The following is a 20,163-nucleotide window of genomic DNA, read 5'->3' as shown; positions in this document are numbered from 1 at the left end:
CATTCCAGCAGAAAGTTCCTCATTGTTTGAGGTGGGATGATGATATGAATGGACATCAGGGGTCACACACACACACACACACACACACACACACACACACACACACACACACACACACACACACACACACACACATTCTGAATACACAGGCTTTTTTCTTTCTTTATACATAACTGGTGCCATTACAGTTGAAGGCTTATCCAAAAGTTTATTGATTATGTTTTGATGGCATGTCTGTTCCTGTGGAAATATATCTGTGATTTTAATGGGGCTATGTTTCATTAAAGTATATCAATTCCAGTATTCTTCCTTGGGAGAAATAAAAAGACATAAATGAGAGAAATTGTTGAGAATGGACGAAGATATAAGATGAATCATTTAGTCTGGTTTTATTTCATACTGAAATCTGAATTTTGCAGGTTCTTGGCAAATGAGGAGACACATTTATGGAGATGGATGAGGAGACTTTAATCTCATATCGTTCTAGGATAAATGATTGAGATATTAAAGAGATCCAATTGGGATTTTTCTTTCTGATATGAAAATATAAAAGTTACTGTATTATGATGTTTTGGTACTAACACAAGGTTTTTCTTCTTCTCTCCCTCTCTTGCTGCCATTGCTGCCTCTGCGCCATTTAGGTAAGTCTCTTTAATATTTAATGTATGTCATTGTCTGTCACTTGCGAATCAATGAGAGACCTGTCGTTTTCATGATGACCTGATGACATCAACCACAAAAGACTCAATATTTACAGGCGGTTAAAGGTCACGCTGATGTCAGTGGTTTGAAGGGTGATATCAGTGCATGTGTGTTTCGTTTTAAAAGGATAGCTCACCCAAAATTGTCATAATTTACAAACCCTCATGTCGTTCCTTACCTATATGACTTTCTATATGATATTTTTGAAAAAATATGTTTTTGCCCATATAGTGGAAGTCAGTGTTGTTTTGGACCCCATTGACTTTCACTGAATGAACAAAAATGTGACCCTGGACCACACAACCAGTCATAAGTCGCACGGGTATATTTGTTGCAATAGCCAACCATACATTGTATGGGACAAAAGTATCGATTTTTCTTTTATGCCAAAAATCATTATGATGTTAAGTAAAGAACAAGTTCCATGAAGATATTTTGTAAATATATCAAAAATGTATTATTATTAGTAATATGCATTGCTAAAGACTTTATTTGAACAAATTTTAAGGCGATTTTTCTCAATATTTCTCAACATTATGACTGGTTTTGTTGTCCAGGTTCACAAATGGGTTAAAGCATTCTTCAAAATACCATATTTAATATTCCACAGAAGAAGGAAAGTCATACAGGTTTGGAATGCCATGAGGGCGAGTAAATTGACCATTTTCATTTTGAAGGGGAACTATCCCTTGTTGTGTGCAAGACGAAGATTTTAGGGAGTGTTTTGTACTTCCAACTGCTAGAAATAGGCCTGTCATTCCAATTCGGTGCACGTAAATCTGAACTTTTTAATTGTGACCTATTTAATTTTCGCCTGGAAAGAATGTTGATGAGATTATGTGCACCTCCATGGCTTTCTTTTTTGATATTTATTCTACAATATTTATTTACTTATTTTTAATCCTTTTTTTGACAAAAGATGTCTAAATCTCCGAAATGCCTTCTGGAGCGTCTTTCAGGAGGCACTGTGAAGTCTGAAATTATTTGATGTGGAGCTGGCTGGGTCTTAATAAGATCTGGGGGTTGGGAAAGAAGAGGCGTGCATAGCAGCCCTGAAAATAACCGCTTCCCCCTTGCACAGGAAGTGCTTATCAGCATATCCCACGGGGGTGGCAGGGCTGCATAATGCCAGTCTTACTCTCTGCTTGGCTTCCCCTGTCAAAGCCCTGTGGCTTTAAGGAACAACCAGCAAGGGGGATGCCAACTGCACCCATAATGCCCCATTTGCAATTATTGTATTCCTCACACTAAGACAGCTGCTGTGCTGTAAAGAGGTCATCCAACTGTTTTAGACTCATGTCAGTCGGCTGGGACAAACCAATGGAGATGTGATTTACTTGACTGTTGCTGGAGGCCAGCTAGCAATTACCTACAGCCCTAAGGCTATGGAAATAGTGTCTGACTGACCAAAGAACCCCGGTCACATTCTACGTGTTACATCTGGTTCAAAACCATCTTATCTTATGAAATGCAGTCAAATGGTAAACCATTTCAATGTTGATTTTTACTGCTTGCCAGGCTTCCATTCCCCAAGTTACTGTAATGTGGTGTTCGCAAACCATTTTACTGCTGCCGAAATGATGTATTTCTGAGTGAAAAACTGTTACGTGAGGAAAACCATGTAGGATAGGACTTGGTTTTATCCATGGGGAATTGATTGGATCATGAAAAGTGGGGATGTGAATAAGAGTTTGCAGCTGATTGCTTCTTTCCTGAATCCTATAATCTTGAGGAGGCTTTTTGACTGGACTGGACTTGAGTCTGAAGGTTAATATCAATATATTCTTTATGTATAACTGTAATGCTCCCCAATCTTTAAATTAACAGCTTATAATAAATATGTGTGGATTATAGTCCTATCAAATAAAATAAAAAGCTAAAAATTAAATATTTTTTAAAGTTTTTAATTGCAATATCTATTTCTGACCCTGCTATTAACATTCAGTAAACTTTAATGTTAACCTATGGTAAAATTTATGAATAAACGAATCGTTTAGAAATTCTATATTAATTACCAGTGATATTTTAGTAATATTTATATTGTATTATCTTTTTTATGGTAACACTTTAGTTTAGGGTCCAATTCTCACCATTAACTAGTTGCTTATTAGCATGCATATTACTAGGATATTGGCTGTTTATTAGTACATAAAGCGCATAATAATGCTTTAATTTGTATGACCATATTCTACATCCCTTAATCCTACCCAATACCTAAACTTAACTACCTTACTAACTATTAATAAGCAGTAATTAGGAGTTGATTGAGGCAAAAGTTATAGTTAATAGTGAGAATAACCTAATCTAAAGTGTGACCGTTTTTATTAATATTTTGAATAGTTTTTAGTTGATGCACTTTTGTTATTATTGTTTGCTTTTTATATTTAATGTACATTTAATATACATTTGTGAATATAGTTCATCTTATTTTATTTCAGTTAGTTGCTAAACTAACTTTTTTCAGTTTTATCTCATCTTTATTTTATTTCAGCTCTATTTCAATTCCTTTAATTTAATGTAGTAGTTTTAGTTCAAAAAATATCAACCTCGTTACTTTGGACAGTAACATAAAACACTGGCTAAATGGCTATTTGGCTATTGGTTGAGATGGTTTTCTCCACCCTCTCGGCAGAAAGGAAAGGAAATGTCTTTTTCGTTTAACTTTGCAGAAGTGTGCACTGCTGAATCATGCATGATAAGATCCGGAAGGTGTACTAAGAAAGTAAATTGGGTCTAGTTTGACTTAAACATCAGTCAAATGCATCACGAAACTCTGCTTTGACCAGTGAACAGTGTCACAGAAAACCCTTTTGTTTGAGTTTTCACAGTATTTAAAGGGGTCTAGCGTATGACCCCTGGACCTGGATAGCAGGTGTGTGCAGGATAAAACAGCAGTAGAGCATCTGCGAGACGTGTTGCGGGTTTACGGCGGAAGTCAAATGTTGTCAGGGCTCTTATCGGCGTAGATGCTCAAGGTTGTGCGGGTCTATTGAACTCCCAGCCTCTCTCTCTCTCTCTCTCACACTCACTCACACACACACACACACACACGCGCACACACTGCCCTCCGGGTGGCCTTGATCCTGATTAAATGCAGATATGCTGATAGCCGAGCCGATTGTTCTGTAATAACATTGACGAAGATTGATGGGCCCTGTCTGTCATTCCTTTATTACGGCCATGCTTGTCTCTGATGCCAGCAGTGTTTCCACAGCCGTCCCACTTGGGCTGAGCGATTATGTTGAATATTAACAAAATCGGGCTAGGTTTACTGTATATTATATGCATTTATTTAATCAAAAATACAGCAAAAATGGCAATATCCAAAATGTTATCCGAATTCTAAAAAGATTATAAACAGAACAGTTGTGCTGCTTATTTTGTGGATATTTTTTCAGGATTCTTTCAATTAAAAGAAAGTTCAAATGAACCGTATTTATTTGAAAGAATGTTCTTTTGTAGCATTATAACTGTCTTTAGTGTCACTTTTTATCAGTTTAATTCTTCTTTCCTAAATAAAAGTATTAATTTATTACTGACCCCTAACCGGAAACCGAACGGTTCAAACGTATATATTATATATTTTTTTTAATATTAATCACATTTTTTGAGGTGACACTTCAGAGTTAGACAGAAGTCTCGTTACACACTAGAACTAACCAAGTAAAATGTCTCTCTCTGCTGGCCAACATCAGCTCTACATCCATCTCATCTGATTATGTGCAAAGCACCTCTATTAAAATGTCAGTGGCACATCCATTTGCCGCAGCGAACTCGACATCATTAAGAGCTCGATTGATCAAAGTCAACATTGGCCTGTTTAATTGCCTGACCCTCACTTTGACTCCATCTCCCCTTCTCTCTCTCTCTCTCTCTGTTTGACTGTCCCTTCACTGCAGTGGTTCATTGTGTTCTGGTCTTATATTCAGGAAGCATTCTGGGTCAACTGACCTTTCAATGAGGTGTTTACATGCAACAGTCGACTGTGATGGGGAAAGCGTCAATGAAACACACACACACACACTCACTATGTAGTGCTTTAACAGCAGCGCTGTGTGTGTTTGCTGAGTCAGATGAGCAAGTCATTATACTGTGTGCTCATCTTATCCACCATCCTCCCTCTAAATCCATATGGTGCAGACATACAAAGCCACCCTGCAGAGAAATTATTCATTATCATAATATTCATGAGCTGCTTTGCATATTGTTACCCTGCGCTTTGCATGCAGTTGTTGCTTTGCTGGTTAACCTCAGCGCACACACACCCTTGTGTACAAAAACACACACAAATACTTGGAAAGAGGGACTTTTGCTCCCACATTTTGCTGGCGGCTCGGCCCACTTCCTGTCAACTCCTGTAAGCCACGCACGGCTGTTCTCAGATCCGCCCTTTTGAGACCGACAGCACTATTTCCATGGCAACCACCTTCACATGCTCACGTGAAAATCCCCTCCACCTACGCTTGCCGTGCACGTTGCCGCCCTCTTGTGGAGGCAAGAGAGGTTTTGTGTGTGCATAATGGGTTTTGGTCTATCAATTAGCCCTTGTTTTAGGAGAGGAGAGGGTCGATTAGAGAGGCGCAGAGGTTGAGGGATTATTCTCCCAGGTCAGAGCCAGTGCACACGGCTTGAATCGGAGGCAGGATGCGACGGCTGCTGCACGGCTGGGCAGGGGTCCCGCTCTCCTGGAGACCCTGTCACATTGAGGAGGAACCGGCAGGTGCAGGAGAGGAAGGAGAGGAAGTTGTGAGTCAAGGTGAGAACAGGAGCTGTAGGGGAAACTGATATGAAAACTGTAATTTAATGTGGATCATGGAGTAATCCTCGAGTGGTATTTTTGAAAGTGTTAGGCAACAGTGTGGTATTCAAGGTCATTAATGTGAAAGTAAAGGTATATAAGTATAAGTAAAGGTATGAAAGGTTTTGAAGTAGAGATAACATTGTAATAACATTGTAATAGAACCTAGACATATAATGTATGTGCATGAATATGCTTGTCATTAAGTAGCATCACTTTCTGTGACAAAGTACTATGGTATTACCTTCTGAACCCTCACGTTACCAAATGATTGTTGGTATAAAAGAAAGTAACCTAGTTGCCTTCATTTTTAGTTAATTGAAATTTAATAGATTCGGTTAATCAACAGAAACTCAAAATATTATCTAAATATCATTAGTGAATCTTGTGTGAATAATTAGTGAAGTTGAAAGAAAAAAGTTGTGATAAAAAAACATGAAAATATATATTTTTTTACAGTGCACACTAAACTTTTTTGGAAATATGAGCCCTGCATAATTCAGTTTTTCCTTTCTATGTTTTACCAGATAAAATTGATTGCTGTTGATAAATTACTTTTGAGTGAAGTGTGCAGGGCACATTTTTTATGTATTTATGTATCTATCTATTTATTTTATTATTTTTTTATTTTACCAGTGCCCGAATGTATTTCTCTTTAGTACAGTTTTACTTAAGTGAATAATTTCATTATTAATACATTTAATCAAACAAATTATTTATAATTATATATTTAAATGATATTTCTTTTTTTATGTCTTTTATCAAAATTACTTGTTTTAAACATGTCTAGCCATGCGATTTTTGTTTTAGGAATATGGAAAAGAGACATATCGATAATACTTTGGTTATAAAATTCATATCAATTTTGAGCGACATGAGGATAGATAAATGACATAATTTTTTTGTGCGAATCAAATAGCCTGCGACTCGATTGAACCGACTGTAACTTTTCAAAGATACGAAGTATAAAAAGATACTCATGATGCTTCTGCGAGGGTTTGTGGGTCATTTTTTTCAGAGCGAGCGAGAGGCTTCTTGAGCAAACAGCATGCATTTGATGTTTGATGTGGCCTTCAAAGCGAGGGGGTGGTGGAGGTTCTTTTGTTAACTCTTTCTGTCGGCTTCCTGTGGGAAAAAGGGCCGTGTTTGTTTGAGAAATCACTGTCATCAGCGTTTCATCAGGCTTGATGTCAATTCTGCCTGAAACAATGGAACTGATTGCAAGTGACATTCCAAACCGGCGGAAGAGTGTCATTTTGCTCTCTTGTGTAGCGACACTCGGCTCTCTCGTGTTTTAAATCCCTATCAGTCAATTTTTCCCTTGCCGCTCTTTCATCTGGAAAAAGCCACTTAAGTCAATTCTGTGAGATGGTGATGCTTGACTAGACCTATTACTGCACCCTGGCTGGAAGACAAGCCTCTCTGACAGGGACATCTGTGGGCTCTTTCAAAATAATATTTATGCTGTATACCCTAACTTTAATGGACCGTCCATCTGAGGTGAGACACTTAGTGGTCTGTTTGTCTCTTCTTGGCACCTGTCCTGCACTGTTGGCATCAGAATACTTTTTCCAAATAACTAGTAATGTATTACTTTTAAATTTACAGCAAAATATCTGAGTACTTCTTGAAATACGTAATGCAAGTGACTTTGTCAACAAACAAACTAATCTGCATTAATTAAGTAAAATAATAAATGTAATTTATGTATTTAATCTCACTTTATTAACATATGTGAATTTGCCTGAAGGTTTTTCCCTTTCACTTTTGGTATGAAAGAGGATTTACTTTTGACAAAAATATTAAAAAATATGTTATTTTGTTATTAAAAAAGAAACATGCAAGCCCAGCCCAGGTGAGAAAAACGCACAAATAACGTAAACCCATGACTTTCCATAAAAAGTAACAGTTACTTATACTTAAAGGGTTAGTTCACCCAAAAATGAAAATTCTGTCATTAATTACTCACCCTCATGTCGTTGGACACCCGTAAGACCTCCGTTCATATTCGGAACACAAATGAAGATATTTTAGTTGAAAGCTGATGGCTGAGAAAGGCTTCAGATAGGCCTCCATTGGCATTCAGTACATTGACACTTCCAAGATCCATGAAAGGCACTTAAAACGTCGTTACAAAGTCCATCTCACCACAGTGGCTCTACAATAATTTTACGATGCGACAATAGTTTTTGTGCGCAAAAAAAAATCAAAATAACACCTTTACCAACTTGTTCTCGACTTCCATGTGTGCCTCCACGACGCATGCGCGAGAATATGACGTAGCGCCGGCGTTCGGGAATCCATGAAATGCACACTTTAACCCCATTTTGAGAACTACGCCGAGACCTAAAGCACGATCAATGTAGAATCCAACAGCTTAGACACGCGCGTCTTCCTCTGCTCGTAAACAAATCGCTTCTGGGTCATGTGTCATCTCTGCGTCATATTCTCGCCCATGCGTCGTGGAGGCACACACGGAAGTCGAGAACAAGTTGGTTAAAGGTGTTATTTTGATTTTTTTTTTGCGCAAAAAAACTATTGTCGTCGCATCGTAAAATTATTGTAGAGCCACTGTGGTGAGATAGACTTTGTAACAACGTTTTAAGTGCCTTTCATGGATCTTGGAAGTGTCAATGTACTGAATGCCAATGGAGGCCTATCTGAAGCCTTTCTCAGCCATCAGCTTTCAACTAAAATATCTTCATTTGTGTTCCGAATATGAACGGAGGTCTTACGGGTGTCCAACGACATGAGGGTGAGTAATTAATGACAGAATTTTCATTTTTGGGTGAACTAACCCTTTAAGGGAGTAACGAAATATTGTAATGGATTACATTTTAAAGTAACTTTCCTGTCCTGAGTAGCAAATGGTCCTGATGGTTTAGGCGAAGTCATTTTTCTTTTGGGATAAAGTGGTCTTGGCACCACACATCCTTAAAATTGTCCAGTCATGTCCGTCGGGAGACTGGGTCCCAGCACTGTCAGTCTTGCAGTAGTGATATGCAAACAGAGTGTATATTATAGACGTTTGGGGTAGTTTGATAACGGCTGAGCTGATGAAACAATGTCACGGTGGTGTTTGTGAATCGTCCCAAGTTCTTCCTGTTGTTAAAGATATAAATGAAATGTTAATGAGAGGATATTATAGGACTCCTGCTATATTGGATAATTTTAAGTGCCACAGTTCATGGCATCAGGTGGTGATGCTGTATGTTTATTGGCATGATGTGACTCTTTTTCTTGTTTATCACTTTGCATGTGTTATTTCATAACCTTGCTTTTAGTAACATTTACTCTAGTGTTTTGAGAGCCAAAATCAGGCCAGGGTGTACATTCACTTCACTACACTTCTGTTTGGTCAATTTGGTTTGCGCTGCACTATCAGGGGACGCACAAGTAAACCAACAAGATTGTTTCTGCACTATCCATCAGGTTGCACAGATAGTTGGGGTCGCCATGCAGTTCAGTTGGTTAACGCAGTTGCGTCACCCTTTTGAAGGGTTTAGCTAGTAAGACAATGCATGAAGTATATCCATGTAAACAAAAATATGTATTTTTATATCATAATGCGCTGAAGACAGCATTAGGAGCGTCTCATTTGCATAACATTGTGATGCAAACACCGTGCACAATGGCCAGGACTTCAATTTGCTTCCATTAGACTGAATCAATAGAGCTTTCGCTGAAACTATAGTGAAAGAGCAAGAGAGACAGAGAGAGATGTCTGTGTGCTGGCTATATTGTCACTTAATATATAACATAAAAACCGATATGATCGAAATGAATATTAGTGCAATTGCTGGCATCTAAAATGGTATTCAAAATCAGTTTATGATTTCAGAGGTTTTCAAACTGGAGATCCATTGAAAATTTGAGAGAGACAGGGAGAAAATAAATAGTTATGTATTTTAGGGTAGTTGAAGTGAACATAAGATATTAAATAAAAAGACATTCAACATTATTTAAAGCAGATTTTATTATATTTTTATTAGGTTCTCCAATGACTGTTTTTCACTGTAAGTGGGTAGAAATATGATACAGATTTTCTTGGGAAATCCATTCTTCACAGTATATGAAAGATTAATAAAACTGACAGAAAGGCCACAATTTAATTAAACACAAGTTAATTGACAAATGAAGGCCATGTCGGATTCCGTTCCTGTGAATATGAGGCTACATTGATCACCAAAACTGTATTATTGGTGATTTGAAAAGTACCAACTGCTCTAATTAATCTTCATATCAGTTGACAGGGTCTTATTTCTCAAAGCGAATAACTTATTTTGGCCCACATTATCAGCCCTCGGTATAAATGAGTCATCATGATGTACCCTACTCGTTTTAAAATAGATTCTTCCAGCAGAATGTTGTGCCCTGGCACAAAGTATGTATCGTTTCATGCTGCTCCCACAAACATGTTTGTTTACTCTAATGGCCCACACAGCCCCAGCTTTCTGTCCAGTCGAGTGGGATGAGGTGCAAAACGATGCACGCTGTTTATGTAGGCTGGGAATTATAATTATATGTGTAAGAGCTTTGCATTTGTAATGCCCCGATTTACTGAATCTACATTAAATCTGTGCATTAAATCTGTTTGAGCACGTTGGTTTATAGTGCAGTTCATACTTTCCACCGCTAGAGGCCGCTAATGTTGTACATAAAGGGAAGCTGTTGTCCTCGCCATTTCAGCACCAGTGCTGGTGGACAGCTCCCGCCATTGTTCCTGCTGAAGGGTTCTTACTGCTCATTTATAATAGTTCACTGCTTTTGCTCTTTGTGGGGAAAATGTTCCCGGCCTGCCTCTAGCTCGCTTGTCTAAAACACGGTGCCTCAATTGTTCATGGTCGGGTAAATCCCAACCTCAAGATATACAGCATTCAAGATGATGAGAGCTCAGCTAGATCTTCTTTTGGTGGAATGACATTTCCTTCCTTTTAGCAATAACGGCTTTATAGTTCTTCAGATTTACTAAGAAAAAATGGTCTCATTCGGGAGAGACAGTAAGAGAATTCATCTTCCGAGACCTCCAAGACAGCAGGTCGAAATGGGCGTCTTAGTGGACAAATAATATACTCTATGATTAGCCAAGCAGTCAGAGGGACTGATTTGAAGTGCATTTTCCATCTGTCCAACTGCAGTCGCCATAAACGCTCTCAGCATCCGATGACAGGTTTGCCAGGACCCCCCTCCCGTCATTTTCGCAGCTTCACAATTTTTGTTTAATGACAGACCTTTGTACCAGTTTGTCATGTTGCATCATGCATGCATCCTTGCACATCAACACCCACCAATTATATGCGTTCACACGCACGCAAATGCAAACGCAGGGAGCAGCAACCCTTATGGAGAGGTTTCCCATTCAAGTCAGCTGTCACCTTCACAGCTGTAATGAGAAGGCATAAAGCATCCTACTGGTTTGATTGCCATTACCGCTATGCTCATCCCTAGAAAACTGATTGCGCCATCCTGGGAGACAAACAAGAGACTTGATTCCTGTTATTTAGGAATGTTTCACACACGTGTGTGTGGTCCCTATAATTCAGATTGAGGTAGTCATCATGGACCTTGAGGATGTTGTTAGTTTTATACACATATATGCTTGTGTATGTGAGGGTTTTATTAGAGCTGCACGATTAATCGTAAAAAAAAACCCATGTGATCTTATTCCTAAATGACAACTATGGCTATGTCTATTAAAACTTTTGACAAGTAACCTGCGATCACAGATGGCCATTCAAATCTGTATTGGCACTTGCGCTGACCCGGAGGGAGCAGTTGTCATGTATACATATGAAACCGCTTCACAAACAGTCTTTCAACTGCACAGTATCATTATTTCTGTGTTAAATGTTCACAGTTCGGAAATAAACACTGATGTCAACAGTAAAAATTGCCTTTTGAAACAGCCCACAGCACTGAGTCGGCATTATTGAAATTCTTAAATGGTATTTTTTTGGCATTAGATAAAGGAGATGGTGTCATTCTGGTGTTACTGGACTTGAGCGCAGCCTTTGATATGATCGATCATAATATCCTTATCTCTCGCCTTGAACACTGAGTAGGTTTAAAAGGTATAGTTTTAAAATTGTTTAATCCTATGTAAGCGATTAGATATTTTTCGGTCAACTATGGAAACGTGATCTCTACGAAAAGACACCTTCCGTGGGGTGTCCATCCTTTCTCCAACACTTTTTTCTTAGTATTTGCTCCCGTTGGGTAGCATTTTGAGGAAGTACGGAGTATCTTTCCACTGTTTTGCCAACGACACGCAATTATATTTGCCCCTTAGGCACCCGAAAAAATCCCTTGATTCTCTCCTTGCCTGCCTAAACGACATAAAACTGGATGGCAAAATTTTTTTTTTATGTTAAATGAGGACAAAAATGAGGTCATTGTTTTTGCTCAGCTAAATAACTCTACTAAGGCCTGTTTAGATACATCCCCACTGGCAGCATATCATAAAACATCGGTACGAAATCTAGGCATCCAAATTGATGATAACTTAAAGGGATAGTTCATCCAAAAAAGACATTTTTATCTTTATCTGCTTTCCCCCAGGGCATCCAAGTTGTAGGTGTCTTTGTTTCTTCAGTAGAACAAAAATGAAGATTTTTAACTCCAACCGTTGCAGTGTGATAGTCGTATAATGCATGTCAATGGGGATATTTTAGAACATGAGAGCTATGAGACAAACGAATCCATATTAAACCATGCGGCTCGTGGCGACACATTGATGTCTTAAGACACGAAACGATCGGTTTCTGTGAGAAACCGAACCGTATTTGTTATTTTTTTACCTCTTATCAGACGAACGTCATCTGGTATTCCCAGGCAGCGCCATAACTTCCGACGAATAAGGTCAAAATACTGGCGCGATCAAATATATATATACGTAGATGCCTCATTCGACCGATCCGTGCTGGCACTAATGAGGAATCTATGTATAAATCTATGATCGCGCCGGTATTTTGCATGTATTTTGACCTTATTCGACGGAAGTGATTGCGCGGGGACGGCTAATGCAATGAAATACATTTTTAATATATATTTTAATATGGATATTTTTCTTACACAAACGCATCGATTTGCTTCAGAAGGGCTTTATTAACACCCCGGAGCCACGTGGAGCATGTTATATGACGGACAGATGCATTTTTTTATGGACTTCAAAAACAGAGCAACTATTACTGCTATTATAATGCTTGGATTAGCCAGAACATTTTTTAATATAACTCAGATTTTATTCATTTGAAAGTCATATACACCTCGGATAACTTGAGGGTGAGTAAATCATGGGCTAATTTTCATTTTTGGGTGAACTATCCCTATCAAATGCGGACTTCGAAAGAGTTATGCACTCTTTTGTTTTATCACGTCTCGATTTTTGTAACTCTATATGGTGGCATCTTCGCCTACAATCAGTGCAAAATGCTGCGGCGAGGCTCCTAAAGAGGGTCAAAAAATATGAATCTATCACACCGGTTTTAGCAAACTTGCAGTGGCTCCCCGTTCAATCTAGAGTCAATTACAAGATTTAAATGTTTGTCTACAAATCCCTAAATAATTAGGCCCCCACATGTCTCGCAAATCTGCTGACCCCTTATGATCCCCCTAGAGCACTACGTTCAGGAAATCAAAAACTTCTGGTACTACCAAGGACAAATCGACGGAAAAAAGGTGATCGTGTCTTCGCAGTTTTGGGACCGAGATTATGGAACGAGCTGCCTCTGCCTATTAGATTGACAAAATCTCTATCATTTAGCGTTGACAGCGTACAACAGTTAACAATGTGTCATGTGGTGTCTGTGATGTTTGAAGTGTAAATGTTTGTTGTTTAGTGCATCTTTTATTCCTTTTTTTAACAGTGCTATATAAGAATCGAAGAGAAGAGAAGAGAAATGAAACGAATGAAAAAAAAATTAAAGAAAGAGATTTGTTTAAAAACTATAATACAGTGAGTAATGAAACAAGTGAAGTCTTTATGAGCGAGTCATTACGTGTCATATATATATATATATATATATATATATATATATATATATATATATATATATTAAATCTTATCTGCAAAGAATGAAAATTCACTTGTCAAGGCATTTCATGGAGTCTTTAAACTGATGCTTTGTTGATTAAACATTATATGCAAATGCGCATCCCAAGCAGGGAGCATTTGTCTTGTGGGTTCCTCATGTGGGATGCATAAATTAGCACTTGCAGAGTATTTTGGGATGGAGTCAAGCTGGATTTAAAGTTTTATTTGCCTCTGAATTTTTGTATTTAAAAACTCTTTTTTAATCTTAGGCCACGGTGGAAATGACCGTGGTTTACTCCATTCGTTGCTCTTCTTGGGCCATATTCTTTCAATACGAGCGCATAGAGGAGGGCCGTATGTGGCACTGGTGGGTCTTGAACAGTGGGAGAGTGCTTCAGTTCACTGACATCTCCATAAAATTTGCACAGAGCTGACATCACGCTTCCATCTCCTCCCGCACCAGTGGATTTCTCTTCGCGGAAGCGCATTTCCTCTGAGCCTTCAAACAACAGAGTGCAGATCAAATTAACCACATAACAGACGGGCTTTGCGATGCCCTTGCATGCTCTGCCCACAGAGAACCACATGCATGGCATCCCAAAATGCGTCTTTCATCTTGACATGGTGATAGTCCAGAGCATTATTTCTCCAAGTGGACAGACAAATCCCTGTATATGTGTAATCTGATCAGTATGCATAATCCTAGTATTAAACCTCATCTCTCTCTTCAGGAACATTGATCCATTCCGCTGGACTGTCAACCTGGAAGCTCGACAAAATTAAAATGAAGGGAATAAAAAAAACAAGGGGGGGGTGTTGAAAAGAGAGATTAGACCCTGAGCTCGCACACTTTGATCTCAGACAAGCAGTTTGGCTGTTATCTCAGACTCTTCTTACAAGCGTCAAGGGAGGAACGGAGTATAGTGGCGATGACCTTAATACTTTCATTCACGTTAAAGACTCATTCAGGCCTGTTTCATACACAAACAGAGACAGACCCCTTTAATGCGCAGTCCCTTGACGCTAGGCTTATCGTGCCTCCAAATGTCTGATAATGCGAAGAGATGCCACCACTGACCTAAATGCATGTTGTCTGTGTTATAAAAAGGTCTGCAGCTCAGCATTGAGCACAGCGCCACTGCCCTGTGAATCACACCAGTCCACTTTTGATTCCAATTAGGGATGTGTGATTGGCGTAATGCAAATTTAAGAAGTAAATAAACAGACAGTATTGGCTAATTAACAGTTCAGAAATGTCTATTTGAAAGTGGGAAACAATCTTATTGTTGCTGCATATTCAATTTTATGTATCCTTTTGAAGTGACACTTTTTTTTCCCCAATGATAATTATTCTGCCCTCATGGGAATTGATAGGCTCTTAATTGTGCTCTTATATAAGGTTACAGTTTTCCAGCTTGAATAAGCATCTAAATGAAAAGAGCAAGCAGATAATGATAACTTCCCTCCGTCCCAAATGTTTATATAATAAGGTTATAAATATTCGAAATGTTGTTTAATATGATATAATATAGTTGCGATTTAATTGCATCTAACTCAAGTTTGTTTACATAATAATACATATATATGTGTGTATATTATGTTTATATTAGTGCTGTCAAATCGATTAATTGTGATTAATTGCATGTTTACATGTGTGTACTGTGTATAATGTATATATTAATATGCATGTATAGATTTAAATAAAATGTGTTATTTTCATGTATAAAATATTTAATTATATAAATATATACACAGTATATACATGCAAATATTTCATGTTTGTGTGTGTATTCAAATATACATAATAATTATACACATATACAAGAACACACACACACACACACACACACACACATATGCATACATACACACACATATATAGGCCTATATAAATACACACATTATGTAAACAAAAACTTTTTTGTTAGATTTGAGGGCATACAGTATAATATAATATAAAGCAAAATGCTATCCAAATGCAACATGTGGTGATGCATTCTTTGTAAATGAATTTGCTATGTGTTCCCTCTGGATAGTCCAATGGATTTTTATTTATTCATTTATTTAATGATACTTTTCAGAGTTGAATGATTCAAATTTGTTTCAATCCAATTCGGAACAGCCATTCTAAAAACCCTAAGGAAATGGCTTAAATGGGGCAATTCTTTTCCAGGTTTTAGTAGCTACTATAAACTGTACAGCTCTATAAGTAATACATTCTAAATCTAATTATGCAGATTGCGAATTTATGATAATTAATTGATTAAATTGAAACTATGCCCTCATAAAGGATACAAAAACCCTAGTGGCAAATAGCTAATGCCTTTTAATGGAAAAGTTAATTTCTGACACTGCAAATAACAGCAATTCTATCGACGAGAGAATCGCTCGTCTCATGCTGTGCTCAGGTACGCGGTTACTACTGAATACACCAAGCATGCTTTAACTTTCAAAGCCCATTCACATCAGACCGAGTCTCAGATGAGACGCATCAGCCGCGCTGTGCGTGTTCTTCTGCTGCGCGCGCTTTCCAGTGGATTTTATATGTGGGGGAAAAATATGATTTGCCACTAAAAAAGCACGGATCTCAGCGCTGCAGGGACGTTGTGCATGATTCGAGCTCTGCACCGCGTACGGAGTCTGGCTTTCTCCTGTGGGACACGGCGCTTGTGCTATGTGTGTGCGAGGAATCGCTTTCATCGCAGCCCTTGGATGAGCACTTCGGCTGAGCTAGTATGATAGCCGTCTCTTTCAAATGCCGATGTCAGATACTGCGGAGAGTGAACAAAGGTACGGTTACGGTTGTTTTCATCCTTCATAATACCTCATGCAGCCCTCCCCATTACGCGAACGCGTGCTTGTATATGATACACGGACGTTTACGCAGGGCATTTAGACGCAGCGCCGGGTCACCGGACCTGATGGAGCACAGCGGAATGGACCAACGATGGTCATCAAAACGCGCGCCTTTGTTTTGAAATGTTCTTGCATGATGCCTGTGGCAAAAAAGACGCACTGAAGTATCGCTCACCCGCCCCCCCTTCATTAATATTTAACGGTGGAGTGCCGTAGTTTGGTGGTCAGCTTGTGCACTTGTAGGAGAACAATGCTGCTGTCGTTTTTCTTAGTGTCTGCCTGACAGATTCTCCCCTGTTAATTATTTACCTGAAGGCACACTGCTTCGTGCTGTGGTTTGGGAGTACTGTTGTTGTCTGTTGTGCCTGGGAAACAGGCGGATGTCAGAAGGGTTTGTTTTGAGCATCTCTAGTGCAAACTTAACCGAATCATGATGAGTGACGTGTCATGTTGCATTTTGACTTGTGGGTTTCTTTTTTTTTTTGCCTATAAATAGTGTTTTCTATGAGAGGACTGCTACACCAATGAATTATTTTTTGAATATTTTACCCCGACTAGTAATGGTTTGTGTGAGTTATCCAACTTGGCATTGCTTAAGAGACGTGGAATGGTGTTGTCATAAATACTGCAAGTTGTCCACCCTCATGGGAAAACACTTGACCTCAATAAGATGAGTAAATACCCAGTTGGCTATGTGAGAGAAATGAAGATCCCTTTCATCCATGCACAAACCAGTTCCTGCATGTACTGATTTCTGGTCTTAAAAATATATGGTGTAAACTTGTAGATGCAGGTGTTCACATCTGATTTCCCATGATGACACCGTTATGATGTTGTTGCGTGTCAGCTATATAGTTTCCCCGGTGGATTTTGCCTCCTGGGGTTTAATGCATCTTCAACATGGTTGAATGTGTCCCAAATTGGACTTTTTTCCCCCTCACGAGACACATATTTGTTGCGGATGACATTGTGAACAGCAGAAATCACCATGAATTTGACATTTTCAGTTCAAATCTGGTATACTTTCAAATGTGGAAAGAAATTGGATGCGTTATATGCAATGTTTTTCCCCCCACAGGCTGGATTTCAGGCATGAATCACATCAATCACAAAATAATGTGTCGGTTATTTATTTATATACACACACACATATGCATATATATATATATATATACACTGATCAGGCATAAGACATTATATATAATCAGTGTTATTCAGGTGAAGTGAATAACACTGATTATCTCTTCATCACGGCACCTGTTAGTGTGTGGGATATATTAGGCAGCAAGTGAACATTTTGTCCTCAAAGTTGATGTGTTAGAAGCAGGAAAAATGGGCAAGCGCAAGGATTTGAGCGAGTTTGATGAGGGACAAATTGTGACGGCTAGACGACTGGTTCAGAGCATCTCCAAAACTGCAGCTCTTGTGGGGTATTCCCGGTTTGCAGTGGTCAGTATCTATCAAAAGTGCTCCAAGGAAGGAACAGTGGTGAACCAGCGACAGGGTCATGGGCGGCCAAGGCTCATTGATGCACGTGGAGAGTGCAGGCTGGCCTGTGTGGTCCGATCAAACAGACGAGCTACTGTAGCTCAAATTGCTCAAGAAGTTAATGATGGTTCTGATAGAAATATGTCAGAATACACAGTGCATCAAAGTTCATTGTGAATGGGGCTGCATAGCCGCAAACCAGTCAAGGGTGCTCATGCTGACCCCTGTCCACCGCCAAAAGTGCCAACAGTGGGCATGTGAGCATCAGAACTGGACCATGGAGCAATGGAAGAAGATGGCCTGGTCTGATGAATCACGTCTTCTTTTACATCAAGTGGATGGACGGGTGCATGTGTGTCGCTTACCTGGTGAACACATGACACCAGGATGCACTATGGGAAGAAGGCAAGCATGTTCTGCTGGGAAACCTTGGGTCCTGCCATCCATGTGGATGTTACTTTGACACATACCACCTACCTAAGCATTGTTGCAGACCATGTACACCCTTTCATGGAAACGGTATTCCCTGGTGGCTGTGTCCTCTTTCAGCAGGATAATGCGCCCTGACACAAAGCAAAAATGGTTCAGGAATAGTTTGAGGGGCACAACAACGAGTTTAAGGTGTTGACCTGACCTCCAAATTCCCCAGATCTCAATCCAATCGAGCATCTGTGGGATGTGCTGAACAAACAAGTCCGATCCATAGAGGCACCACTTTCCAACTTACAGGACTTAAAGGATCTGCTGCTAACATCTTGGTGCCAGATACCACAGCACACCTTCAGGGGTCTAGTGGAGTCCATGCCCCGACGGGTCAGGGCTATTTTGTCAGCAAAAGGGGGACCAACACAATATTAGGTCATAATGTTATGCCTGATCGTTGTATATACTGTATATAAATATTTATTTTATTGTTGTGTCTCAACTTGCTGTTTTTCACAATTACCATGTTTTCTTTGAAGCCCCAGCATTCTGATGCATTTTGTTATGCTTCATTTAAAGTCCTATGAGAACTGTTTTGATAGGCTAATCCAACAGTTGGTTATTTTTTTAATACTTTGTGTTCTGTAGTTTTGCCCATTCCTCCCATTTTGTTTTTGTAAAATGTCATTTTCACATTATGACTTTTGATGTCATGATGAATTTGCCAGAATAAGCTGTTTTACGCTTGTGGGACATTTTAGGAATGTCACATGTTAAGACTTGTGTCCGATATGAGGCACATTTCAAAGGTCATGTGACGAGCCTCACAAAAAAATATAGGCACTTTAGCTTTCAGTTGGACTTTATGTGTGTGTGTTGTGCATGTGCATTGTTAGACTCTCAGGTAGAGTCATTTGACTCATAATGAGTCAGTGTGTCATCTGTCATAGGTGAAACGAGAGTGTATGAGGAATAACTTATTCATGGCAGATGATGTAAGCTAATGGACACTGATGTTGGGGTTTCATTATAGGCTGATGGTTTCTGGCCACAAAAGGTGAAAGCAATGTGTAATCTTCATTACATCAGAAATGTCATAATGTTGGTTTGTTTGATGAAATTCGTGAATGCTTTGCAACAGTAAGACGCTAAGGAAAGTAAAGGATACATTGCACTGAAGGCTTTATTTTGCAATAATAACAGGCTGACTGTACATGTATCAAATAAACACATAAATGGACATTTTTTAATATCTTATTTGACCAATCAGAAACAGGTATTCCAGGAGATCGATGTACTAACATTCACTCTTAAAAACACATTGCAGAAAAGGTTTTAAAAAAGGTTGTTTAGATGTTCTTCACACTAGGAATAAAATTATGCTCACTGAAGCTGGTCACTGAAAGGTTCTGTGGGGAATCAAAATGTTTCTTTTTCTTCACTGTGTGAACCTGCTTTTGGAACCTGTGTTGAATAATGTAGATGATCTCAACCCAAAGAAAAAAAACCTGCTTCATTTTTTTTCTTTCACCAGGGTCCATTGCAGCCCTTGTTGTTGATGACTTGTCATCTCATTTGAGATCGCCTAGCGTTCCTGGCCTTAGGCGTGTACAACATTTGTCTTGGTAGTGGCATTTATGGTGCCATGGCCTGTCGGTTTTATATCTCTGTTACACATTTGCAGGCATTCAGTCAGAAAATGAAAAAGAGGCCCAAGGTGTTAGTTCCCCTTCATTTTGCCCCAAAGAAACCGGTGCTTAAAACGTAATATTAATTAGATGATGATTTTCGGCAATCTGAATGGATGGTATACTACTGACAGGTTGTTGATTTTAATGAATATATTCCATAATTTTTTTTTTTT

At 38.9% G+C, this 20,163-nt stretch overlaps 1 protein-coding gene across 11 annotated transcripts in view; it reads left to right on the top strand.

The window, feature by feature from the left end:
- Nucleotides 1-20,163, top strand: part of grip1 (glutamate receptor interacting protein 1) — a gene marked incomplete at its 5' end in the record, with an annotated part of 312,615 nt that overhangs the window by 163,298 nt on the left and 129,154 nt on the right. Inside the window, one exon of one of the 11 annotated variants that reach the window (XM_079816493.1) lies at nt 5,266-5,458. The exons of the other annotated variants lie outside the window; for them this stretch is intronic. Within the exon in view, the coding sequence (XP_079672619.1) occupies nt 5,347-5,458 (112 nt within the window). Of the gene's footprint in view, nt 1-5,265; nt 5,459-20,163 lie in introns of those variants that run through there. 11 annotated transcript variants of the gene reach the window in all.

This window comes from Gobio gobio, assembly GCF_949357685.1.
Source record: "Gobio gobio genome assembly, chromosome: 5".
Taxonomy (NCBI): domain Eukaryota; kingdom Metazoa; phylum Chordata; class Actinopteri; order Cypriniformes; family Gobionidae; genus Gobio; species Gobio gobio.
Note: the sequence above shows the minus strand (reverse complement) of the source record. Positions and strands in the feature narration are given on the sequence as shown.